This window comes from Mus pahari, chromosome 10 (assembly GCF_900095145.1).
Source record: "Mus pahari chromosome 10, PAHARI_EIJ_v1.1, whole genome shotgun sequence".
Taxonomy (NCBI): domain Eukaryota; kingdom Metazoa; phylum Chordata; class Mammalia; order Rodentia; family Muridae; genus Mus; species Mus pahari.
In genome coordinates, this window is record NC_034599.1 from 40355585 (window position 1) to 40377959 (window position 22375).

Genomic DNA, 22375 nt, shown 5'->3' on the forward strand with positions numbered 1-22375 from the left:
CACAACACTTGGAGCAAACTCCTCTTTCTTCAGCTTCACAGGGACAGGAGCTCATCCGGGCCCTTGGAGATTAACCGACAAATGAGTCAATGTTCTCTTAAGAGGAAAATCGCCTAGGGAGGGGCCTCGTCCTGGAGCTGAGAATGCAGCAAGGTGACAGGGGTGGAAGAAAGCATTTAAGTGTGTGCATTCTAAGTAGTCAAGGCTTTCCAGATGTTTCATGGCTCGATCCCGAGATCCCAAGCTCCTGGCTTTGTGGCAGGCAAAGCAACCTTGGCTTGTTCTGTTTCCAGCAAGGAAGCATGAAGCAGCCTGGGTCCAAGATAAGGAAGCAAAGGCAGGAGGCAGCATTTGCCTGTGAGGTGGGAGGACCCTGGGGTGCCCCAAATGGGTGCCCACCTCTATGTGCATGTCCTCTTGTTTAAGATCTGGTGGGGACCCTTAAGGGTGACGGTGCCCTTGCCTTTGAAGTTCCCCCAGCAGATGTAGGAATCTGAGGATGGTAGGGATGGCTGGTGGCTGATGTGAGTGGCTGGGTACCAGTGTGGGGTGGAAATGCATGAGGCAGATACAATGCGGCTCAGCATTGCCTATGGCTGGAGCCAAGATGACATTTGTAGAGCTCAAATGTATCTGTCTACTCCAGTGGCAGGCACAGGGAGGAGAGTAGGTACCTTGGCCACGTTCGTGTGCGTAACTTTTGGTCCAGCCAAGTGGATGCAGGCTCAGGCTGGGGTAGGCCCCTCAGCATGGGTTTCTCAGGCTGCCAAGCCTCCTTTAGGTCTAAATGCTGATGGTGCCTGTGGGGCTTCCCTTAGCTCCATGCCTGCCCGTGAAGGGAAAGACTTCACAGTCCTTCAACACTTCTGTCTTCCTTTATCTCACGTGATCTTCACCATGATACCATGAGGCACATCGCACTCATCTAGGGGAGATGAGCTTGAAGTCTAGCGTGGCTCACTAAAACCCGTGCAGCTGGTGCAAGATGCAGCTGAGGCAGAGAGAAAGGGCCTCCCAAGCCTTCCCTTCAGAGCTTCTCTGTCTCCACTCCCAAGAAACCTGGGATTCCCAGAGACTCCAGCCCAGCATGGGGTGGATTAGACTCAGTGCTACCAGATCTCCAATGTCCTCTTAGCATTCCATGGGAGAGGCTTGGAAGAAGTGTGGACAGTCATCTAAGCAAGCACAAGGAACAAGGACCACAGTCTTACTGTCACTCATCAGCCTTTTAGATTATGTCCCCCATCAGTAAAATGATGTTGAGTGTGGATTGTAATATTTATCCATGTACAAGTTACTTTTGTACTTACACACTGATAGAGGCAACCATTGTAAAGCACACATGCAAAATGTAAATTAAGATGACAAAGATCAGAGCTTCCCCTTATGTTACTTTCAGACAGTGTATCAGGCTCACACGTAAGACCGCCGCTGGGCCACCTTTGGCTAGGGGCTCCTGTGTCATTGCTTCAGTGTGCTGAGGCTAAGGCTTAACCACTCTGCAAGCCTCTCCCTGCTCCCTGGGCAGCTGGTGTCTAAGGGCTGCTGTTGACAATTCCAGTTGCTACCACATCTTGTGCTTGTAGCCACATGGGGGAAGCATGCTTAGCTTAAGAAAACGTTTAGTTGCCAAAGCACCTAGTAACTAAAGACACAACTATTTCATCTTCCCTTTGTGCATGTGCGTGCATAAGTATTCATGTGTGTGTGTACATGCATGTGTGCATATACTTACACATGTGTCAGGAGGCCAGAGGGTCACTCTCCATCTTACTCTTTGAGACAGGGTCTCTCAGCAAACTTGGAGCTTGCCGATCTGGGTATATTGACCAGCCACCGAGTCTCCTGTCTCCATTTCTTCAGAGCCAGAATTGCGGATCCAGACCGAGGCTCCAGCTTTTATGTGAGTGCTGGAGATCTGAATTCATGTCCTCATGCCAATGCAACAAGAACTTTAAAAACTGAGCTATCGGTCTGGAGAGATGGCTCAGTGGTTAAGAGCACTGGCTGCTTTTCCAGAGGTCCTGAATTCAATTCCCAGCAACTACATGGTGGCTCATGACCATCTGTAATGGGATCTGATGCCCTCTTCTGGTGTGTCTGAAGGTAGCTAAAGTGTACTCATATAAATAAAATAAATAAATCTTTTTTAAAAGAGCAAGCTATCTCATCAGCCCCATCTGTCGCCCCAGCTCTCAGCCTGAGGCTGAGGTTGAGGGCAGAAGAGAATAACGAGGCACTGGCGCCTCCCATCCTGACCAGGATCTATGGGACTGGTCTTTACCGCAGGCTCTCCATCTTTCCTGGTGGCTTGACGTTGGGTGTCCCTCCTGTGTCTAATCTAAAACTCCGGCTCTCTGTCACTTTATGACGTCTTGTTACCCCAAGGTACTTCTGCCACCATTTACGTGACAGATCCCCTCTGTAGGACTCTGTTTAAAACATTCAGCCTTCCCTTAAGCCAGTGATTCTCAACACTCCTAATGCTGCAACCCTTTAATACAGTTCCTCATGCTGTGGTGGCTCCTAACCACAAAATTATTTTTGTTGTTACTTCATAGCTATGATTTGCTACTGTTATGAATCATAATGTAAATATCTGATACATGACCCCCCTATGGGGTCGCGACCCACAGGTTGAGAACCACTGCCCTAAGTGCTGAACTCCCCCAAATTCAGACTTGCTGTGCTAATGACATTTCTCTGTAATCTCATTAAAACAAATGCACACGTTGTCAAACAAAAAAAAGAGACCTTTCTACGTATCTGCAAATGGTCCTTCACTCTGACAAACCGAATGCAGAGTTACGGAGAGGTTCCTTGGCCAAGGCACCGTCTGAGCCCAAAGAGATCTCCTAAGAAGCTTTCCACAACCTTTTAAAATATTTGAGTCTCTTTTCAGCATCTGCCCTCCCCAAGACATGGACCATGTTCAGTACACACTGTTGGCACCAAACTGGTGCCCTGGGGTGGAGGTGGAGAGTCACAGTGATTCCAGGGCATAGAAGTCCTTTGCTTGGGCTGATGTGAGGGGACCTTGGCCATGACACCTCTTGGGTGAGAGCATCTATTTCAGCCTGGGACTGGCCTCTCATTTCTGTTTGGCACCTGAAATGTTTTACTTGCTGCTCCTACCTACGGAGGTCAGACCACGCAGGCAGACCTCGTGTCATCTCCGTGGTTTCCCAACCCTTGGACTCTGGGTAGGACAGTCTAAGGTCTAGGGTCTTCTGAAATAGCAGTATCCAGTGGCATGTGGATGTATGACACATGTCTGCTCCTGGGTGACATGCCACCAAACACTTTGCAGGACCAGCCAAAGGGTTAAAGTTCATCCTGGTACAAGAATCAGGGTAGGGAGAAATAGTCACTGAACCAACCATAGCTTCTCCACTCTGACACAAAACAAGACAGTGTTGGGTCCTTTCTTAAGTAATGCCTTAATATTGTTGAGAAGGGTTCAAAGCTACTGGTCATTTATGAAAAGCTTTTAGTATGGTCCTGTATTAGATGATTACAGTCTAAGTGATGGTGCCACCCACAGTCAGGGCGGGTTTTACCCTCTTATTTGTTCTTCGACATGCCAATCATCTCTGGGAATGCCCTTATAGAAAGAAGTGGGCTTTACTGGTCCCCTAGGCACCTCTCAATCTGTAGTGCCAGGGAAGTTGTTCATGAACCTCAAAAGACCAGGCAGGAGCTGATCTGATGCAACCACACCAAGGCCTTTATTCCAGCTAGCTCTGGCCTCTCAGTCCACAGCTGATACACAGGGCCATTTTCGGTGGAGAGGAGCCCCAGACATCTCTCAGGTTTTGTAGGAAGCAGCAAGAGGGAGGTGAGTGTTTATATCCTGACAAGCATCTAATTGGAGAGCTACTGTGGCCTTTAGCACAATTGGCTGGTGTTGGGAGTCAAACCATAAACATAACTTCTGCTTCCTTCTGCATTAATGGGTGTCAGGCAGGGGATGGGCTTGTTGGGCATTAACCTGGAAACTAATGCTAGGTACCAGCCTGTTACTTTACCAGAATTCAAACTTAGGTCAGGTTCTCTACAATGGAGTCTGCACTTAAAAGATTTGGTCTCTCAAATACAATCAAGATGTTGCAAATGCCCTGGAATTCCAAACCCAGCAGCCCTGCCTTTGGGAGTTCTCTCTGGCCCCGCTGTCATCCACCTTCCGGCTATGTCTCTGAGCGCATTAGCAGTTAGTGATGACCCTCAGTCTCTTCTCAGAAGCTCAGTTATTAGAAGGGATCTTCGCTTTGAGTTGTCTTGTGGATTTTATCACGTTCAAGGATGTCATGAACCAAGTATTCTTGGGATAGCATTTACCAAAAAAAAAAAAAAAAAAAAAAAAAAAAAACCAAAATGTTTATTTATCTTAAATCCTTTTACTCAAAACAATACTAAGCCCAAACCTAAGCATTTTTCTCTCTAAACTTGGGCACCTTCAAAATGACTCTTGTCTGCTTCCTCCCCAGAGTGATACAATCAGGGCTGTTTTCTTTGGGGAACTCCCTACATTAACTCTCATCTGAGCAGGCTTTGGTGGTTCAGGCCCACCGGATACATGACTCTAGCCACAGATGAGCCAGTCGGGTGAGGGCTTGCCCAAAACAGCAGATTCCTGGATCATCTCTAAGGAGTCTGGTTGGACAGCTGTGGAGATGTATGGAGAACCCGGGAGCACGTGTGAGCGTCTGCTTCTGACTTGTCTGCATTTCAGGAAAAATGTTAACTCAGACTTGGGGTCCTCGATACACAGCGGTACATGGAAGCTCAGGGCTGAGTGGCAGGGAGTGAATTCATGTTGAAATTATATTTCTAGCAGTCAGCTAACAGGACTCACACAGTGTGTGTGTGTGTGTGCATGTGTGTGTGTGTGTGTGTGTGTGTGTGTGTGTGTGTTCATACATGTGTATGCCTGTTGTATAGAGCCTTAAGACAACCTCAGGTGTTGTTCAGGCACTGTTTACCTTTTTAAATTAAATTAAATTTGTTTTTTTAAAGATTTATTTATTATTATATCTAAGTACACTGTTGCTGTCTTCAGACACACCAGAAGAGGGCGTCAGATCTCATTACGGATGGTTGTGAGCCACCATGTGGTTGCTGGGATTTGAACTCGGGAACTGCTTGTCTCCTCTCCCCAGCTGTGGAATTCTAAGTTTGTGTCACCACATCAGACTCGTTTTTAGTTGGATTCTGGAGACTGAATTTAGATCCCCACTAGTGCTAGGCAAGCACTTTACCAACTGAGTTATCTCCTCAACCCAGAGACTCCTAGAGTCTTGAGGCCCCTCCTCTCTTAGAAACCCTATCGTCACAAAGGTTGGTGCTTACCTTCCTGTTGCTTGGAAGAGAACCACACATTCTGCTTATTAGACACCACTGTGACCTTGCTAAGGAGGAAGGGGCCTGACACAGAGCCTTGTTCTCTGTCATGGCAAGTTATGATCAATGAGGTGACTACTTCTTCCCAAGCTCATTCTTGCACTAGTGATCGAAGGCAGACTTCTGTACATCAGTGGTAAAGATCTCTGTAGGCTCGAATGCCTACCCTGCTTTCCATGTGTTTTGGGGTTCCTGCAAGGCTTCTCTGGCTTTTCTGTTGTCACAAGAACTTCAGACTCAACAAGCCTGCACCATTTATATTCCTGCCTGAATTGGTTTGCTGTAGTCTCTTATAAGAGAAGTCCTAATGGATCCTGGGGAATTCAGGTATGAGGTGATAGCCCACCCCCATCTCCAAGCCCCGGTCTGGGTCAGTCATAACTTCCATCACGGTAACTCCCTTCTCAACCTGTGGAGTCAGAGGCCCAGAGAGCCTAAAGCTGCTTGAGGGGTGGGGCTGGTTACCCTCCAGTTCCATGGAACAGATAGGACATACCTCTGGTTAGAAGCATGCCCTCCCTCCGGAAATGGATTTAAGTTAAGATGGTGGCAGCAGCCAGCATCCACGGGACTTCGGGACCTCGCCAAGGAATTTGAGGGACCTACGAAGGTTTTGTGGAGAGATTCAGCTTTGGAGGATGACCTGCAAAGTGTGCTGTATCTTCAAAACTACTGTAAAACGGCAGGACTTACATGGAGATGTTATGGAGAGAAATGGGACTGAAATGTGGCAGCAGCCATAGGTGTGGAAGCGCAGAAGACAGGAGGCTATGTCCTTGCTGAGTGGGGCTGGTCCTTGGGCAGCAGCGAGCTCGGTCCACCACAAGGCCCACCTCACCCTGTTGAAACCCCCTAGGTCGGTGCTACTCCTTGATCCACAGGCCTGGCTTGTAGCATGGAACTGCGACCGTGGATGCGGTTTTCCCAGTTAGGAGAAGGAGGGAGGAGAGCATGGGGTCACAGCACTGCCCATGGGCTGCAAGCAGGATGATCGATGATCACACCCCGGGTGCCAGTAGGGCAGCCGGCGCTGTGGGCAGGGAGGTGTGCAGTGGCCTGGAGCTCACAAGGGTCCTGCCCCTGGCTGAGCTGCCCCACGGGATGGTCACTCTGACTCTTAGGATATCTAAGATGAGTCCCAGCAATATCTCAGTGTTTGTGGTGCTCCAGAAACCTTGAACCAGATCGATGACTCATTGCAGTAAGTATTGGCACGTAAAGATATTTGTACAAAATAATACACCGAGTGACACACAGAAGATTGCAATGCCAGTTTAATAAACAAGCGTGCGGTGGAGAGATGAGAAAGATGGCGGAACGGAGAAGTGCACCTGGCGGAGAGGTGGAACTGGAGACAGGGCAGCTGCAACAGGCTCTGAAGTCAGCTGGAAGTACAGCCAAGGTGAACAAGTGGAGCAGGTAGCTGCCGAGGGAGCATCCCTGGGCCACTCAGGCGCTTGAGCCACCATGGATGCTACTGCTTGACCCATGGGCCCAGCTTGGGACCTGAAACCTCCATTGCTGCTGCCACTTGCCCTGCTGGGAGTTGGTAGAGGAGAGCATGTGGTAGTCCATGATTCATGCTGCCATGCGCAGGGACGCTTCTTTTGTGGGGTATCCATGACTGCAGACTCATAACAGAGGATGAGAGACATTGACTGCTTCTGTGACCCCCCACCCCCACCCCAAAGGAAACAGTCCAGACAGGAAGCTATTGAAGAATCCTTAAAAATTGTGATAAAGATGCTGAAATGTAGCTCTTCACAGTTGATCGTTTCTGGCAAAGGGATGGGGGAAGGCTTCGTTTTCTTTAAGGGGCTGGCCACTGAGAGTTTGACCATGCCCCAGTGAGTAGATGGGCAATGCATAGTGGACTTGGGATTTGGGGGGGGAAGGGGAATGCAAGTGAACCTAGGAGGAACGGGAAATGAGCCTGATCAAGATGCGTTGTACAAAAGTGCCAAATAATTAACGAAAACATTATGTTGGGAGAAAATAAAAGAGAAACACGCCCTTTCCCCCATAGGACCGTAGAGCATAAGGTCACAAGAATGGAAAGCATTCTTTTTTTATTCATTTTAGGTAGTCTGATGACTCCATCTGAGCTGTCCACCTTGCCAGGGACAGTTTTTCCTGGAGTTGCTTTGGGATCTGTTTTTATGCAACCAGTGGCATTTTCTTCATTTACGAGCCTGGTCATTTGTGTTTCCATATTTAATTAACTTCTACTCTAACAGTTGTTTTCATCCTTTTTGATTGCTCTCTAGATCAGCGCTTCTCAATCTGGGTGTCACAATCCCTTCGGGGACTGAGTGGCCCTTTCACAGGGGTCACATATCGGATCCTGAATATCGATATTTACATTATGGTTTGTAAGAGTTGCAAAATTACAGTTGTGAAGCAGCAACAAAATAACTTGCTGGGGGGGGGCTCACCACAGCAGGAGGAACTGCGTTCCTAACTGTGTTAGGAAGGTTGAGAACCACTGTTCTACATGAATTTCTTCTTTTACTTGTGACCATCTGGAAATGGTGATTTAAGACATTTCTTCCTCCCCCCAACCCTTCTCTCTCTCTCTCTCTCTCTCTCTCTCTCTCTCTCTCTCTCTCTCTCTCTCTCTCTCTCTCCACCCTCATTGAACTTGGAGTTCACTGATTGGCCAACCTTGCTGGTTAGCAAGCTCACAGGCCCTTCTTGTCTTTGTTACCCAGGGCACATACCACCATATCCACCTTTAAAAAAAATCTTTTAAAACATTAATCTTGTAGAATTTTGTACACGTCCAACCCCACCCCCAACCTCATGTCCTCTTTTTCTAACTTACTGAATGAGATCCACAGCATCTTTAGATTTGTGGGTGTGGGGCCACCCACCGCAGTGCGAGCAACCTACCTGGTGCCACTTCCTCCCCTGAGGAAAACTAACTCTCCTGGTCCTAGTAGACTTCAACTGCCAAAGCTCTTCAGATGGGGGAGGGGCTTCACAACCCTCCCTCCGTCTGTCTGTGCTGGAATTAAGACTGGTTCCATCATGTGCTGGTGTTGTATGGGTAACCACAGCTGCACACAGCCCTGTCGGGTCTAGAAGAAACCTTTTCACAGCACTCCTCCCCAACCCTGGATCTTACAATCTTTCCACCCCCTGTTCAGTGATGTTTCCTGAGCCACATGGGGAAGTGTGACATGGGTATCCCATCTAGGACTGACCACTTCACCGTTACTCATTCGCTGCTCTCTGACCAGCTGTGAGTCACTATGCTAACGGATGACCATCTTGAAACCAAGCTTTCTCTGATGAAGGTTGAGGGCTGGGCTAATCTAGGCATATGCATTTGAGTGTCTAGAAGTCGGTTTAATAATATGTGTGTTAGCAAAACAATAGTAGGCTCTCCTCTGGGACCTGTGAACTCTCCAGCCATAGGTTCTTAGGTGACTACCAGCTTTGGTTTATTTATTTGTTAGCTTGTGTTCTGGGGGCTCAAACTCAGGTCCTCAAGTATTTTACTCACTGAGCCATCTCCCCAGATCCTTTCTAGAACATGTTTTTCCTCTCGAGGGCTTATGTTAGATACACACACACACACACACACACACACACACACACACCTTAGCTTATCAGAATTAATTTTAGATTTAAGACAGCTTGATTGTAGTGACTACTGCTCCCCCCTCTCTCTCTCTCCTCTCTCTTTTGTGTGCTGTTTGCATACAATATATGTTTAAGTCACAAGTCTAACACAATATTGCTGTGATTACTTACCAGCTGTGATCATAGCTGGCACTACACTCTTTTGCAACCATCCAATTCCTTTGTGCTGTTTATTGACAAACGCCTTTCCATCTGTTATCGCTCCAACACTGTTATATATAATTTGTTTTATGCAATTGCTTTGTATAGTTGTGAAGATCAGGGATATACACATCCATACAAAAGTTACAGAATTACCCTTATCGATATTTATAGTGTGTGTGTGTAGGGGGTGTATATTCATACTTACTACACAAGTGCTCAACCACTGAGCTCTGAGCTTAAGATTAATAGTCCAACACCCGGTTCTGCCGAGGCTTGAACTCAGGGCCTTCTGCATGTAAAACAGAAGTAATAACTACTACACTGTGGAGCTGTATTCAAACAGTCATTCAGTACATTTCATTAATGTCTATGCTATAGACCAGGTAGCAACAAATTCAGTAATTTTTTTTAACCTTGAAAAGTTTCGTCTTTACTTTGTCTTCATTATTGAAAGACAGCTTTGCCAAGCATAGGGCTCCTGGTGGCTGGGTTTTCCTCTGAGCACCGTATCTCTCTGATCTTTGTTGTTTCCACTCGGAAGTAGCTGCTGTCACACGGTCCCTACTCACCCATGAGTCCCCAGATGTCTTCTTCTTGCTGCTTTTATTTGTTCCATATCTTTGATTTTTAGCACTGTTTTGCCAGTATTTGTCTATTCATGTCTCATATTTGGAGTTTCTGGGTGTGTAAGTTATCTGTTTTTAAAATTAAGTTTCATAAGTTTTATGCATTTTTGAGTATTCTTCGTCCAATTCTAACACCACTGTTACAATTGAGAGTAGTTCCTCTGGCTGCTCACCTCACATTTCTCTCCTGCCATCTGCCTTGTTCCCAGCTTCCTTATTCTTTGTCTTTGTTTTATTGGCTTGGATCTATTGTTGAGTCCTTTCAGTGAGTGTATTATTTTTGATTACTGTCATCTTCAAGACAGAATTTTAATTCTTTAGACAGGGTCTGATAGGTTTGCTGAGGCTAACCTGAAACTTGAGAACACAAGGCATCCCCCTGCCTCAGCCTCCACAGTTCTGCAGTGCCATGATGGCAGGCATCCTCTACAGTCTCCTTTACTTCTTCGGTCATGTTCTTCTTTCATTCTGGAAACAATTATGGTGACTGAAAACCTTTTTCCATGGAATCCAACATTACATCATCCTTTCAGCCTGGTTCTCCATTTTCTGAATGCATTGGCTGTCTTCCCTCTTGGTAGAGACAGGACATTCTCGATGTTACGTTGCTCAGAGGTCCAAGCTGCTTTCCTTCCGTGGTTTGCGGCTGTCTCTGCACACAGTGTGTTCTGTGTTTTGGACTGAGCAGTCTGGGTGATGTCTCCACTCTGCTGAGCTGAGATAGAGGTGGAAGATTCTTGCCTTTCTTACTAAGTTCTCAGAAATCCAATTAGTGCTCCCGCTGACTGTAAAGGTCAAAGAAGCTAAGGTTGTAGGCTATGGATGACTGCAGACTCACTGTTGAAAAAGAGAGGCATAGAAGGCTGCTGTGACAACCCCTATTCCTACACCCCAAAAGTAACAACCTACACAGGAAGCCGTAGGAAAAAACCTCTTAACCATTGTGATAAGTGGTGGTGGTAGTAGTGCTTCTCCTCCTCCTCCTCCTCCTCCTCCTCCTCCTCCTCCTCCTCTTTCCTCCTTTCTTCTTCTATGTCTTTTCTTCCTCCTTCTCTTCCTCCTTTTCCTCCTCCTTCTCTTCCTCCTTTTCCTTCTCCTCCTCCTCTTCCTCCTTCTCCTCCTTCTCCTCCTCCCCCTCCTTTTCCTCCTTCTTTTTTGGGGGTGGGGGCTCCCAAGGGCAAGGGGGAACTGACCTGGGAAGACTGGGAAGTGAATATACTCAGGGTTCATGATGTGAAATTTCCAAATAATCAATAAAAATATTATGGAAAAAATTCTCTCAAATCTTCTAGAACAGAAGTTTTTCATCTGCTGTTTGCCTATAATCTTTAAATAGTTGTTTAAAAAACTAAGTGTTATCTCTCTCACTGTAAGCAAAAAAAAAAAATCTTCATGGTTTTGTGCCAAAATCTTATCTCTCCTCCTCCTTTTCCTCTTCCTCCTCCTCCTCTTCTTCCTCCCCCACTTCCTCTTCCTCCCCCTCCTCCCCCTCCCCCCTTTTCTCCCTCTTCCTTTCATCCTCTATCTCTTAGATTTTGAACTGGGTTTTTTTTTTTCTTTACTTTCCCTCATCCTTTCCTCTTCTTCCCTCCCTCCCTCTTAAGCTGTAAGTTCATTGGTCAGATCCCGCTTCCTAGCTATCTGGTTATAAGGCTTTTTGAATCTTTCCACTAAAGCTATCTGCCCGACGTCTGGTCATTTGACGTTGATCTTGGCATCCTGTGGCACAGATCACCACCCAAGGTCAATCACCATTTCTTCTTTCCTTCTAACTCGACCTCTCATTCTTTTCTGCTCAAATATATTCTACACACAGCAGCAGGGTAGGTTTTAGAATGGACATGATTGGCCATGACTTTGTACCAGTACCTGCTTAAATGGCTTTCCACAAAGTAGAACTCCTTCATATAGACCACAGACCAGGCCAGATGAGATAATCTCTTCATGTTCTCATTCTGTTCGCTCTGTGCCCCACTCACACCTTACCCAGCCCTAATCCTTACATCTCAGCCTCCTTCTACACCTGGCCAAACTCCATACCCCAACATCAGTATATGCCCCAGCCCCACACACTAGCCTATCAATACATTTATGCATCTGTTGTTTTATTCTCTAATGTGAGCAATTTGTCCATGCTGTTTTCTGGATCTAAAAGGCCACTTTACACTTTTTGTTTTTTTAAATCACATTATTCTGTGTTTCCTGTGTCAGAGTCAGGGAGGCATCCTAGACCAGTTCAGTTCCCCTGTTCTGACTCTGATCCCCTGTACTTCTTCAGTGAACAAATACGATCCCTATCATGATTAATTGAGCCTATGCTTTATGAAGTCGGGATTCCTTTGCCCTGACCACTACACCCAGAGCAGAGTGGGCACAGAGCTTGGCACATAAGAACTCCATACAGACCTCTTGGGCATGTGGACAAATGGTCCCTGAGTGCAGGAAGTCAGGGGTGTTGCTTAAGGCATCCCACAGGCTTTGGGGAGAGCTCAGGTGGATTCTTAGAATGGTTTCTGAATTTCAGAGGGAAAACTCATTTCTTGTCATAGTCACAATCTGGTTTATTAGTGGACCAACCCAGGGGACACATATTACAGGGGACACATATTACAGGGGGACACATATTACAGGGGACATCCACTGAGAATTCTGTCTTTGGGGCTTTGCTGTCCTCTGGTGGCTGACTCCCTCCCTCCTGTCATGCTTGTGGTAAGTAACTTGTAACTCTGTAGTTATAGAAAGTCTCCATTTCCCACTTACATTTACTTGACATTGTTACCCTTGAACTGGTTCTAACCTACACAGAAACTGTAAAACAAGAAGTACAGATCTAGATGGTGACAATCAATCTAATAACTGAAGGGGCAGGGACAGATGATTCATTTCACAAAATGTTTGTCTGCACCCAAGGTTGTTTTCTGGTTTCCACACTGGACTCACACACACACACACACACACACACACACACACACACACAGGGGGGGGCAGAGACAGAAAGATAGACAGAGACAGTCAGATCTCTCTCTCTCTCTCTCTCTCTCTCTCTCTCTCTCTCACACACACACACACACACACACACACACACACACACACAGATTTATTTACTATATGTAAGTGCACTGTAGCTGTCTTCAGACACACCAGAAGGCGGCATCAGATCCCATTACAGATGGTTGTGAGCCACCATGTGGTTGTTGGGAATTGAACTCAGGACCTCTGGAAGAGCAGTCAGTGCCCTTAACCGCTGATCTCTCCAGTCTCCAGACAGATCTCTCATAGGCTACAGGCCACAAGCTGAGGTTTGGGTAAAAACAAAAACAAAGAAACATATCGGAATTAAAGGCTTTCACAAGTTCCTGCTCCTGACACAGCCGCCTCAAAGACTAGATAGAGTTTTAAATGTAAAACCCTAAATTAGGGTTGCTGAAATGACTTGGCAGGTGAAAGCTCCCACGTGCCTTTAAATAAATTAATCAATAAAAAATTAAAATGGAGTTTAATTCTACTTTCTGGGAAACCCTTCATTTTTCCGTTGTTAAAGTAATGTGCGCATCTGCTGGTGAGCTGTAACGCTTTCGGGAAGATTCGAGGTGGGATCTGAATTCTCCCCCACCACCCCTTTCATGGTCACTGGATCGTTTTTTTTTTTTTTTTTTTTCCTTCTGTTTCTGCACAGAAAACAGTGTTAGGTCTGGTCTGTCACCTTCTGCTGGCTGTGAAAGGGAGGAGGGGCTTGTTCAGGCTCACAGTTTGGGTCTGTCATGGCTGTGGGGGAAGGGTGGCAGGAACCTGTGGGGCTGGTTCATAGCTGGACACAGACTGATGGCAGATGCCCCTGGTTGTGCCTGTCCACAGCTGGACACAGACTGATGGCAGATGGGTCCCTGTCATTTCAGTCTTCTCCCAGGAAGCACACAGAACATCTTGCTCATGTATTTTATTTGGACTTCTTGTCATTTAAAGTGGGAAGGGAATCTGGTCCTTACCATTCCATAATGGCTAGAGGGGAGATGGCCATAATATTGTTTTCACACAATTTATGTAAAAACTATGAAGAGACAGCTTTAAAAACATGCATAGAAATGATAAATACTGAATTTGGGAGAAGGAAAACTAAGGAAGGGCTATTCTAAAAGTTAGATCCAAAAATAAATTATCCTTTGAGAATTTCATACGTGTAGAATAAAATATGAGATATTGATCCCTTATTTCTCCCCCAGCTCTCCCTTGGATTCTCCCACTGCATCTCAACTTCATGGTCTTGTCCTTTTTCTCTTTTAATAATCCACTAAGTCCAATTCCTGCTACCCGTAAGAACATGCCCACATGTGCACCATTCTCTGGAGCAGGGACAACCTACAAGTACCCACATCCCCAAAGAGGAACAAATGCCCTTTCTCCAGAAACTGTCAACTGCCAGTGGCTCATCAGCCAGGGGTAGGATCTGGTGTGCCCCTCCCCACTCTGTGCTGGAACTTTGGCTGCCCTGGTCATGTGCAGGTGACCACAGCTGCTGTGGGTTTATGAGCACAGCAGTCACATCATATCCAGAAGACAGCATCCCGCAGCTCAGGACCCCAGTCTTACGTGCTTCCCACCTCCCCTTCAGCCAGTGTTCCCCAAGATGTCCCTCTGCGGGCTGAGCACTTCTGGTTGCTTGTTCTTGGTGCATTGACTAGTGATGGTCTCTGCCTGAGGTCTTTCATAAGCAAGAACGGCACAATGTTAGAATCTTTGGAGATTAGAAGTGAGCACATTGATGCTCTCATGCTTTTCTGTATGCCTAGAGCAGGGATATTTTACAGCAGAAAATTAAGGGTATCAAAGGGAGGCTAAGTAAGGAATATCTACTAAAGGAACATTCTGGAAAAGTTGAGAAGAGTTAAGTGGTGTTTCTGCAAGCAATCTCGGCAGGCACCGGTGGGGATGGCACAGAAGAGGAACAGAGATGGAGCCTCCTTCTGTCCTCACCTCTGAACCTTAGGCCAGTGACTTCCCTATGAGTGATTTCCTTCTGGTGTTTTCTATTTCTGACCACTTTACTGTGATAAATCCCCCTCAAAATTCCAGCTTCCACATTCACTGCTAGTTCTACTAACATGTGAAGGCAAGCCCTGTCCCTTCACTCTTGGTCACCACCACTGATGATCTTCTGAGATCTCTGTCCTGTTTCTCATGAATGGTTCTGCTAGTCAGCTTCAGGTATCACCCCAATCCAGCCTAGAATCATCCATCTATGGGAGATTCAATTGGGGGATTTCCCAGATCAGATTGGCTTGAGGCCATATCAATGAGATTATCCTCATTTGGTGGCTGTTCCGGGTGGGCCAAGCCCACTATGGGCAGAAACATCCCTAGGCCTCAAATGTATAAGAAAGTTAAGCAGAATCTGACGAATGCGCCAATAAACAGCATTCTTCCTTGGTGTTTGCCCTAACTTCCCTCAGTGTTGAACTGTGACCTTTTTTCACCTAAATTGGTTCTGGTCACAGTATTTTATCACAGCAACAGAAGGGAATCTAGAATAGGGACCTTCCTTTTGTTCACTTCTTGCCTGCCAAAACAACCTGGCTGTTTGTCTTTTTCAATGTCACCCCTTTCTGTCTTTTCAACAGTTGGGGTCATCTTTCCATCAGTCATGTCCTTGACAACAGCCGGGTAGAAGGGCAATAATCTGGCCTTATCTCATAGGCCGCCTGTGAACAGTCTATGTCTGCTTATGTGGGTGGACATCTCACTAGTTGGTTAAGAGGTACAGTCTGGAGTGACAGTTGTCTTTCTTAAGACTGGCCCTTTCTGTGGGAACCTGTGAGTCCCCGGGACCAGGTTCCCAGTAGTCGAGTCCTGGGTGCTCAAATGTAGGGAGTTTGCTTTTATTTTGGTCTTTTGGTTTTGTACGTTCTCTGCTCAGAGTCCTGCGCTGACTGCCCATCTTGCTCCCTGCTCAGAGTCCTGCGCTGACTGCCCATCTTGCTCTCTGCTCAGAGTCCTGCACTGACTGCCCATCTTGCTCTCTGCTCAGAGTCCTGCGCTGANTGCTCTCTGCTCAGAGTCCTGCACTGACTGCCCATCTTGCTCTCTGCTCAGAGTCCTGCGCTGACTGCCCATCTTGCTCTCTGCTCAGAGTCCTGTGCTGACTGCCCATCTTGCTCTCTGCTCAGAGTCCTGCGCTGACTGCCCATCTTGCTCAGAGATCAGGTCAGGCTCTCGCTGTCTCCAGAGCACTATGGCTCCTGACATTCACTCTGTTTCTGCACTCCTCACCATGCAGGGAGCCATGGTCCTTTTGGAGCTCCTTGCTTCCTCTGTTGAGGACATTTTTACTTTTGATGTCTTCCTCTCATCCCCTTTGGGGATCTCCTCACCAGCCTTTCTTCCTGAGGCTCCCTGAGCACTTTATTTAAACTCCACTCTCGAGACCCTTGGGACTTTCCAGCTCTTCTTCCGCCCTATCTGTTGTCTCTGGCATGCACCACTACCAAGTATCTCATTTAAATTCCTTCCTTCCTTCCTTCCTTCCTTCCTTCCTTCCTTCCTTCCTTCCTTCCTTCCTTCCTTCAAGCTCGTTGGCCATCTCCTTCCACTGGAGTGTATTCTCCAGGAACAAGTATTTCTGTCTCCTCTATTTACTTCTGTAACACATGTACCTACGAGGAGATGCCATCAAGTACGTGTGGAATGACTGGGAGCTTCCTGGAGCAGCACAGAGCTCTTTACAATTCTCCTAACCTTGTTCATGTCCCCACAGAGGCAACTTCAAGGTCAGTGTTTCCCAGTGTTCCTCTGACTGGTGTAGGCCTTGGGTATCTGATGCTGGATAACTTGTAAGGAGTACGAGTTTGTTATCTGATGCTGGATAACTTGTAAGGAGTGGGAGTTTGTTGCTTGTGACTTTGAAGGCTGGGATATTCAAGATAGGGGGCCGGAAGTTTTGGTATCTGACAGGGGCCATTCTCTGCTTTAAGAGGATAGGCAGTGAATACCATGCCCTTACACACTCACAGAAGTACCAAAGACAGCAAGTCCACTCCACCAAACCCTTCTGTAAGGTTGCTAATCCCTTCCGAGATATTTGTAATCTTTACTATTGAGCTATCAGTAGCAGGCACAAATCTCAGTTGATGAACTCATGTGTGCCCCAAAAATGTGACTTTGTGGTTCCTAAAACCTAATGATTAGCTGTGTTCTTAATTACCCAGATGTCAGACTCTTCTGTAATCCCTCTTCCCCCTTGTTCTAGGGGAGTTAAGGGGTCTGGGAGGAGTAATAAAAAGTCCCTGGTGTCACCAGCTCACATCAACACCCATGGCTATGTCCACAGTGATAGGTTTAAGCACCAACTAGGCAAGGTTGTACAGTGGTGTCCTGGGACCCCTCTATGTGGCTTCTTCAGGTCTGCAGGGGCTCTATGACCTCTCTGCCTCTCTTGGTGTTCCAGGCTGTGACAAGGTATAGCAGCTCTCTAAAGCTGCCTGGGACTCCATTTACCCTTGTGCTGTTCCTGTGTGGGCTCTGACCGTCTTCTGTCTGGGGCTCTGCTTAGTTCTGGGTTCCTACAATTCAATCTGGGAATCCTTCTGTCACTTTGGGGCTCAATTTTTGGATAAAGAGCATGAATCCTCTCTCTGGAACCCACTGACATCATCATGAAGTGCGTTTCCTCCATCTCCTGATTTTTCCCTAGGCTAGGGATTCTTTTCTAGCATACCCGTAGGGTCCATCTTGTTGTCACTTCCTGCCCATGCTGTGAATGTTTTGCTTGTCTGTACAGGTCTGGGCTTTTGAAACTTGTGATTAGAAAGAGACACCCATCCTGACTGCTTTTGACAGTCACTTTGTCTTCAGGAGTGGAAAATGACTAGCCTGTCTTTTTCTTGTTTTGGCAGGCTCCCACTATGTAGCTCTAGCTGTTCTAGAACCTGCTATATATAAACCGGCCTTGCCTTAAACTCACAGAGTCTCTGCCTCCTGATCCCTGCCATGCCTATCTTTAACCTGGCTATTTTACTGGAAAGAAAGATGGAGGAGCTAGGGAGAGTGGCTTGGGCAAAACAGACAGTGAAGTACTTTATAACACACTTGCACTGTTTGATGGATTAGATGGTGATAATGATGGTGGCAGTAATGATATCATTAACATCTAATGAGCACTTAGTGTGTGCCAGAGCCAATCCTAAGCGTCCTCTTTTCCTGACACTCCCATCAATCGTCCCAATAATTCTGTGCATTTTGTAGTCATCTCAATAATCCATCAAAGCAGCTGAAAGTTAGAAGGGCAAAGGGACTAATGGCCCCCACCCTATGCAAAGGATGGGACTGGACTTCACACGTTAGCCTGCCCCCAGTGTCTGTGTTCAACCAACACATCTCCCAGCCTCATGGCAACATCTCTAGAGCCTCTGATCCTCAACCCACGGACACGGGGGGGGGGTGTCATTCTATTTCTCCATAATACTTTAATGGCTTCCCCATCCTCCCCTGCCCTGGCACAGGTGAGCTGCCTCATGGTGTGCCTACCGTTGACCTCAAAGCCTGGTCCTCTCCCTCTGGTTTGGTCTGGTCTCTCATTTCCATGCATACTTTCAAACCCTCGTTGTCTCTTGTTCTTGGCTTACCCTTACATATAAACTTAGCCAAGAGCTCATCCCACAGAAGAGAAGAAGGAGCAGAGCACACAGCCAGCCGAGTGCAAGCCCTGCCCACTGTGTACACAGGCTTTGCAAAAGGGAGAAGAGGACCAGGGTCCTACGGTTTGTGCTCTTGTGGGTCTCCAGGCTCTGCTTCCTGGCCACCAGGATTATGCTGAGGCTAGACCTCTCGGGTTCTTCTGCGGGAAGGCAGAGCATCTTGGGATACCCAAGGTTTCAGGAATCTCTCCAATTCTGAAATATCCATTGCTGTTGTTTCTTTGAATTAACACTCTGAAGATCCTATCAAAGCAGCTGAAAGCTAGAAGGATGAAGGGACTAACGGGTCCCTCCCACGGGCATGAACACAGTTACAAAATTCAGGTATCGGATATTCCCCACCATAGCACGGCTAGGCTGAACCAGCCAGCTTAGCCTGGCAGGCTTCTACAGGACTGTCACCTTGATGGGGAGCAGGAGGGAGAGGAGGGAAGTTGGAAGATAGTGCTGTGAGGGCGTTTTGGTACAGGGGATGTGAGGATATGTGGCTTCTCCTCCGCAGGTGACGACTCCATCAGCACACTGGGCATGATCCTTGGAGTGGGACTGTCACTGCTGCTCGTGTCCATCCTAGGCTACAGTTTGGCCAAGTGGTACCAGCGCGGGTACTGCTGGGACGGTGAGTGAGCCCCCATGCTTATCAGCCCCAGCTTTGCCCGGCCCTTCCTCATTGTAAGAGCTGGGGCAAGGCTGGGCGGGGTGGCAAACCTTTCAGTACAGCAGGATGCAAAATATTTCCTCTGGTAGTTGCAGTGGTTGAAGACTTGACTTGGTAGCTGAGCAGCTGAGGTGAGGCTTGGAAGGAGAAATGGGGTCTTTAACGCGAGAACGGAGGCTCCTCCCACTGGAGGAAGCAGCCTGCTTTTTTTTTTTTTTTTTTTTTTTTAAACCCCTCTCCCCACCAAGGCTCAAGGCAGTGCCTAGAAGGTCAGGGTGCCAGGCTATGTTAGCCTCTGTTTCCCATCCCACCTCCCCACCCTGCCTCTGGCTTCCCAAGCTTGCTGATGTGTCTTCTGGAATTTGCTTTGGTCTTTTCAACTGGTGAAGCAAGGACAGCAAGTTGGAATGGTGACAGGAAACCTCCCAGTTGTGCGCATTTCCAGTTATCCATTGAGCACCTACCATGTACCGGCATACTTACCCTTGGGGTGCTTTTTTTTTTTAATTCCACAGAATAAAGAAGTTAATATATTTTTTCTTGTTTTTAGACATGGTCTTGGTTTGGATACCAGGCTATCCTCAAACTCTCCATCTTCCTCAGCCTAGAGGGTTTTGGGAATATAGCCAAGTACCATGGTGTCTATGTCCAGCTCTAACCTTAATCTATCTATCTATCTATCTATCTATCTATCTATCTATCTATCTATCTATCATCTATCTATCATTTATTTATCTATCTATCTATCTATCTATCTATCTATCTATCTATCTATCTATCTATCTATCTATGACAGTCTCTGTTTGTTTATCTATGAGAGCCTCCATTTGTTTGTTTGTCCGTCTGTCTGTTTGTTTGTTTTAAACAGTCTGTAGCCCAGGCTAGCCTAAGATTACCTATGCAGCTAAGGATAACCTTGAACTTCTGATTCTCTTGCCTCCAGCTCCCCAGTGCTAGGACTTCTGCTGTATGTGACCACACCTAGTTTATGCTGTGTTGGGGATGGGACCCAGGGTTTCACATACCCTAGATAAGCACTTGACCAGCAGAGGGATGTTTCCGTCCCTCAGTTTGCATTACTGGAGTAGACAGGAGTGTGTGATGAAAACCACAGGGTTGGAACATGTTGGAGTCTGGGGTGAAGCTTAGGACTGGTTCTTTGGGGGTTCTTGGCTAAGACTGCTCCCTTCCTGGGGTGATCAGAGCTCCTAATGAAAAAACCTTGAAGGGTCTTGAGAACCGTGTAGCGCATCCTGAGGCCAGACTCTTTATACTATGGGCAGGTGGGGGAAGCACCAGATGGTCCTAGAGGCATGATAGTCACTTCTCCTGGGGATCCTAACGCTCTTTTTGGGTTGTCTTCCCAGGGCCTAACTTTGTCTTCAACTTATACCAAATCCGGTGAGTAGGCTCATGGCAGAACTGGGTGGGCTGGCACTGGGGCTAAATATAATGAAGAATGAACTAGAGACAGAAATGGAACTTACTGCTTCCCTTCCCTGACTCTATCCATTCAAACCAGAAAGACACCATTGAGAGAGGCTCTCAGAGTAAAACTTGTGCCTACTGCAGTACCATGTGATATCCTTCACTTTAGCACTCACTCTCAGGCAGAGAACATTGCCTCCCATTCAGTCATCCATCTACCCATCTACACATCCATTCATTTCTCTACCCATCTGTCCACCCACTTACCCACATATTCATCCATTTAACCATCTACCCACACATTCATCTATCCACCCATCAGCCTACCTACCTACCCACTTATTCATCCATCTACCCACTCATGCACTCATGCACAAACTTGCCTACTTAATCATGCATCTACCCATCCACCCACCCACTCATCTATCCACCCATTGGCCCACCCACTTACCCACTTTTTCATCCATCTACACATCCACCCACCCACTACTCACCAATTTACCTATGTACCACCCACCTACTCTACCCATCTACCCATCTACCCACCTACCTATCCATGAATCCATCCATTCATGCGTGCACACATGCATCCATGCACATATCCATGCATGTGTGTATCCATCCATTTATTCACCTATATGTTTATCCATCCATCCATCCATCCATCCATCCACTCACTTACTCACCCATCTACCTGTTTATTATTTATTCAGTAAAGTTTTATTATATAGCCAGTTTTATGGTATTTATTTCCAAAAATACAAAGATGGCTTGGCATATTCTCTGTCCCTAAGCATCTCACTGCCTATGCTGGAGACAAGCCTGATTGCAAACAAAGCAACCTCAGGCACAATATAGCATTCACAAAAGAAGAGCAATCAAAGAAAGCTGTGGATTTGAGGAACAGAAGTCAGAAAGCCCTCTCAGGGTAAGCCATTTCACTACTCCCTGACACAGGGCAGGCCCACTTCTCCTCTGGCCCTGGGAGCTGAGACAAATCTTATTCTGGAAGATAAGTCAGTGAGTCAGAGCTCAGATATTGCCTCTGCTCCTAGGATCCACTTGGTTGGCTCTCATCTAGGGAGATAGGCCCCCTGGAGAGGCTGGGTTCTCAGTTTAACAGCTTTATTGGAAATCTGTCTCAGGAACCTGAAGGACTTGGAGGTGGGCCCACCCTTCACCATCAGCGGCCACATGAGCAGCCCGGATGGTGGCTACATGAAGTTCTCCAATGACAGAGTCTGATGGAGCAGTGTCTAGCTTTTGAAGGTCAGGTGAGTGGCAGGACAGGAGAATTGAGTGGGTCTCATGCCAGAGTAAGGTCCTATGTGGGTCCAGGCTGTAAAGCTGAGCACCAAGGGCCACTCAGAGCACAGATGAATGGCTCAATCCTTCTACTCTTTCTTGGGAGAGTCAGACCAGCTGAACCAGCATAGTAAAGCCCTCCCAAGCCGCCTCTATTTTCAGTATCTCTTCTCCTTACACAGGAAAGGCTCCTGGGTCATCATGAGCTCCCCTGACTTTTCCTGGGCCCTGAAACCCTGACCTGGGCCTTCTCTGGGTCCTCTTCTAGCCCTTATAGAGTTAGGCCCCTATGGAAGAGCCTGACCAGGCTTAGCCGTCTTTTCATGGGACACAGAGAAGCAACTGCCCCCCAGGGCTGAAACAGAATTTCAGGATGCCCTGAGCCTGTAGGAGTTGCAAGTGTCCTGCAGACACAGTGTGACAAATCACAGCCAGGCCAGCCTCCCTCCTGTCAAATGCTGCTGGGGGTGGCCCTGAGA

The 22375-nt window shown here is 47.1% G+C and overlaps 1 protein-coding gene across 1 annotated transcript; it reads left to right on the forward strand.

Annotated features, from left to right (window-relative positions):
- Positions 1-6709: 6709 nt before the first annotated feature.
- Positions 6710-21836, forward strand: Smim35 (small integral membrane protein 35). The gene is made up of 4 exons (XM_029543578.1): positions 6710-6791; positions 19008-19124; positions 20531-20564; positions 21737-21836. Exons 1-4 carry the CDS (start codon positions 6710-6712, stop codon positions 21834-21836), a joined length of 333 nt encoding a protein of 110 aa, XP_029399438.1.
- The last annotated feature ends 539 nt before the right edge of the window (positions 21837-22375 follow it).